This window comes from Otolemur garnettii, unplaced genomic scaffold, assembly GCF_000181295.1.
Source record: "Otolemur garnettii isolate 467f Iridium unplaced genomic scaffold, OtoGar3 scaffold00041, whole genome shotgun sequence".
NCBI lineage: Eukaryota > Metazoa > Chordata > Mammalia > Primates > Galagidae > Otolemur > Otolemur garnettii.
The window spans coordinates 10,943,177-10,947,847 of record NW_003852436.1 but is presented as its reverse complement, the minus strand read 5'-3'; the positions used below and the strand labels follow the sequence as shown (position 1 = coordinate 10,947,847).

Below are 4,671 nucleotides of genomic sequence, written 5' to 3'. Positions count from 1 at the left end.
AAAAAAAAAAAGTGAAAATTCATTTTTATTTTATTTTTGAGACAGAGTCTTACTCTGTCACCCCCACTAGAATGCAGTAACATCACCCTAGCTCACTGCAACCTCAAACTCCCAGGCTCACGTAATCTTCCTGCCTAGGTTTTCCAAGTAGCTGGGACTATAGGCACCTACCACAACACCTGGCTTTTTTCTTTTTCTTTTTTTTGAGACAGAGTCTCACTCTGTCACCCTTGATGGAGTGCCGTAGCATCATACCTCGCAGCAACTTCAAATTCCTGGGTTCAAGAGATCCTCTCGCCTCACCCTCCTGAGTAGCTGGGACTATAGGCACCCACCACAATTCCCAGCTAGTTTGTTGGGTTTGTTTGTTTGTTTGTTTCTATTTTTATAGAGACAAGTCTTACTCTTACTCAGTTTAGTCTCAAACTCTTAAGTTCAAGCAATCCACCCACCTCAGCCTACCAGAGTTCTGGGATTACAGGTGTGAACCACCATGTACCCACTTAATTTTTTCTATGTACCCGACTTAATTTTTTCTACTTTTAGTAGAGATTGTGTCTTACTCTTGCTGAAGCAGGTCTTGAACTCTTGACCTAAAATGACTCTCCCACCTTGGCCTCCTAGAATGCTAAGATTGCAGGCATGAGACACTGTGCCCAGCCCTAAAATATTTTTTAAAGCAATAGAATTAGGAATAAGATTATGTATTATGATATACCAAGTTTCTGTTTTCTTCAAACCTTCTCCTAGTTTTTCAGGCCAACTCACTGATTGATTTAGCACTTACTAGCATTTACTCTATCCAGCTGATGCCCATTGCATTCTTCCCAGATTTTTTTGGGGGGTGTGTGTGTCTGTATGTAGAGACAGTCTCATTCTGTCACCCTGAGTAGAGTGCTGTGGCGTCACACAGCTCACATCAACCTCCAGCTCCTGGGCTTAGGCGATTCTCTTGCCTCAGCCTCCCAAGTAGCTAGTACTACAAGCACCCTCCATAATACCCAGCTATTTTTTTTGTTGCAATTTGGCCGGGGCCGGGTTTGAACTCCCCACCCTTGGCCCCCTACCCACTGAGCCACAGGCACTGTCCATCTTCCCTGATTCTTTTTTTTTTTTTTTTGAGACAGAGCCTCAAGCTGCCCCCCTGTGTAGAGTGCTGTGGCATCACAGCTCATAGCAATCTCCAACTCCTGGGCTCAAGCAAGTCTCCTGCCTCAGCCTCCCAAGTAGCTGGGACCACAGGCGCCCGCCACAATGCCTGGCTATTTTTTGGTTGCAGCCATCATTGTTGTTTGGCAGGCCTGGGCTGGATTCAAACCAACCACCTTAGGTGTACATGGCTGGCGCCTTAGCCACTTGAGCCACAGGCGCCAAGCCCTTCCCTGATTCTTGATCAGGAAGTTTCCTATCTTGCCCTGAGATTCTCAGAATTAGCACCCCTAACTCTGTGCCCTTATGATTGGAAGGTACAGCCTGGCCCGTGAATTGCAGTGGCCCAACGACACAAATACATGGAGATGAGGGAAATTCTGTAATGAATTACTAAGATGATCAAAAGATATGGCAATGTAAACTAACCACCTAGCTGCTTATCTGGATTTCTTTACAAACTCTATAACCTTGAGCTTTAGCCTTTTGGGGTGAGTAAGTTCATACCTAAAACGTAAGCACTGTCATTTAAAAGTGTAACTTACTCATTCTCAAGGAAAAATTTAACTTAGCCTAGTATCTTGTTCCGTAAGAACAGAACAAATGTATGTTGAAAGACTGAATGATTTTAAAGTATTTTAAAAGTACTCTCTATTTTAACCCGCAAAATGTGTTCTTTGTTCAGGAGCCCAAGATGTGTTGCACGGTTTGAATATGTTGGCGACCAAAAGGATGAGTTAAGTTTCTTAGAGGGAGAAATTATCATTCTCAAAGAGTATGTGAACGATGAATGGGCCAGAGGAGAACTTGGAGACAGAAGTGGGATATTCCCCCTTAACTTTGTGGAAATTATTGAGGATTATCCCATCTCTGGTGCAAATGTTTTAAGTGAGTATGGTTAATATGATGTTTTTATTATGTCATGTCCTGATTCAAATAAAGCAAGTAGTGGGATTATACTTAAACTGAAAAATAATCCATATTGCCATCCTCCTGTTTAGGGTGGAAATAAAAATGATTTTAAAATGGTAATTCATGTGGGATAGTCATTACTTTGGTTATATCTCAAAGAGCTGGTTTTGGTGTTTGAAGTAATTAGTATTATCTTCATATAAGAAATACAAAGACTTTTAAATAGAAATATGAATTCTAGAGCTGTGCTCCCAAACCCCTAGACGGTGGCCTGGTTAGGAACTGGCTGTCAGCATCACTGCCTGGGCTCTGCTTCCTGTCCCATCCCCCTGCCCACCCCATGAAACTGGTGCCTGGTACCAAAAGGGTTCTGGTCTGTGGCCTGTTAGGAATTGGGCTGCACAGTGGGAGGTGTGCAGTGGGTGGGCACATGAAGCTTCATCTGTATTTACAGCAGCTCCCCATGGCTCACATCATTGCCTGAGCTCTGCTACTGGGCCCCTCCCTTCCCCCTGTATCTGGAAAAATTGTCTTCTATGAAATTGTCCCCTCATGCCAAAAAGTTAGGGACCACTGCCATACAGGTATAACTAATGTGCATCCTTCCTCACTTTACATTTAGGTGAACAAGCTCAGAGAGGCCACTACGGGTCTAGCTAGGTAACATTGCCAACACGTGGAGAGACTGGTCTGAAGTCTCAGACTTTTTCACTCCCACCCCCGACCTAACAGTTCATTTCTAATTTATTTCTAATACTATGTGGTCTTTACATCTGACTTTTGACTTTTTTTTTTTTTTTTTTAATGTAGGCACAAAGGTACCAATGAAAACCAAAAAAGAAGATTCTGGCTCAAATTCTCAGGTAGGCTGCTTAGAAAGGTAACTGTATTGACAGCCAGATTTAAACTCTGAGAGGAATACATATTCAATTATAAGTATTAAAGTCATAAGTATCAAAAGAAAACAGTATGAAATCCTGTTTCAGTTCATATAGTAGTTGTTTACAAGACATTAAATTGTTAGCTGGTTTGCCTATTTTTTGTTTAGAGTTTATGTAGAGACACGTGGACCCTGATAGAAAATGAGGAAAGAGACAGAACTGGAGAATTCACAGAAGAGATACTGATACATTAGTGGCTAATATTTTTAAACATATTTAATCTCACTAGTGATCAGGGATATGTATAATAAAGCAGCAGAGCAGCAGTAAGGTAACATTTAGTCTGTCCCGTTAACAAAGATTCCATGCAGCTCAACTAGTAGTTATAAGCTTGTGACTATTAAAAAAGGAGAAAGTACGCATGATTTGGCATCCTAAGGAAAGGATAAAAAATGCAACAAGATTTTAGTCACAAAGGTGGTCATAGTGGTGATGGTATAATAAGAAAAAATTAAAATCAACCTAAATATGACCATAATTGGAAGGATGTTCTGAAGACATGAAAAACTAGATTTATAAAGGAAATGTCATGAGAGAAAAACGTATTTTATAGGGAAAGAGGATATAAAATTGAATATGTAGCATAAAAAGACTAGAAGGAATTACATTTAAATTGTGAACATTAAATTGTTTCCAGGTGGTTAAGGTTATCTACGTCATTGGTTTTTCTCCCACTTCTTCATAAATTTCTAAACTTTCCAAATGTTTAGGAACATTTGTATTATTTTTTAATGGGAAAGAGAAAAAAGCTGGGCTAAAAATTTCACTTTGTATTTTATGACTCTCTAAATGTTTAAAGGTAGTGGGAATAGGGTGACTTGCCTGGTTTCTTGTGACATATTTAGAAGAGTGAGCCTGTGGAGGTTATTGTGTCTATTGTAATTGGGCTCTGTGTCTCTTAATTTTTTCATCCCCACCCACTGATCAGTCAAACAAGAAAGAAACTGACAAGTTTTCCAAAAGGAAAAGTTTAGACGGTTGCCTGCTTTGTTTGAAAGTGATAGGTTCCATTCTTAGGATTGGTTACTCAAATGCATGAGCAAGAGAGCTGAGATTAGGGTTTTTAGTTTGTTTGGGGTTTAAGATTTATAAGCATCAGTTATTGAGAACTTCAGATGTGCAGGCACTATGCCAAGTGTTCTACAGGCCTTATCTCATTTAATCCTCATAGCAGCCCTAAGGTGAAGCTAGGGCTCAGAAGAGAAGTGTCTCCCCAGTGTACAGTTAGGAACATGGCAGACCTGCCTGAGCTTCTTTAACATAGAGTTCACACCTGATTTGGCAGAAATACTCTCCACAGAGGAAAACCTTCCTCTGATGTTGGGGTAGAATCTTTCTTATCGGAGCATGCTGCCATATTAACTGACCACATTGGGGTTGTTATCCTGCCGACCTTAAAGTTAACTGTGCTTCATAAAATTAAAAGTATGAATTAATTTTTTAAAAGTATGAATTCATGAAGTCCTCTGCCGTAGAATCTGACAGTCTGAATCAAGTGAAGACCTGGGAATTAACAGACTGCCCATTCTTTTTTTTAAGACAGAGCCTCGGCTCGGCGCCTATAGCTCAACCGGCTAGGGCGCCAGCCACGTACACCTAAGGTGGCGGGTTCGAATCCCCAGCCCGGACCCGCCAAACAACAATGATGGCTGCAACCAAAAAATAGCCG

General features: G+C 40.9%; 1 protein-coding gene across 1 annotated transcript in view; it reads left to right on the top strand.

Moving 5' to 3' along the window:
- The window catches only part of SH3D19 (SH3 domain containing 19), a 198,099-nt gene that overhangs the window by 181,480 nt on the left and 11,948 nt on the right, over window positions 1–4,671 (top strand). The window contains exons 18-19 of the mRNA XM_023513450.1: window positions 1,835–2,037; window positions 2,872–2,941. Of these exons, the coding sequence (XP_023369218.1) occupies window positions 1,835–2,037; window positions 2,872–2,941 (273 nt within the window). The remainder of the gene's footprint in view (window positions 1–1,834; window positions 2,038–2,871; window positions 2,942–4,671) is intronic.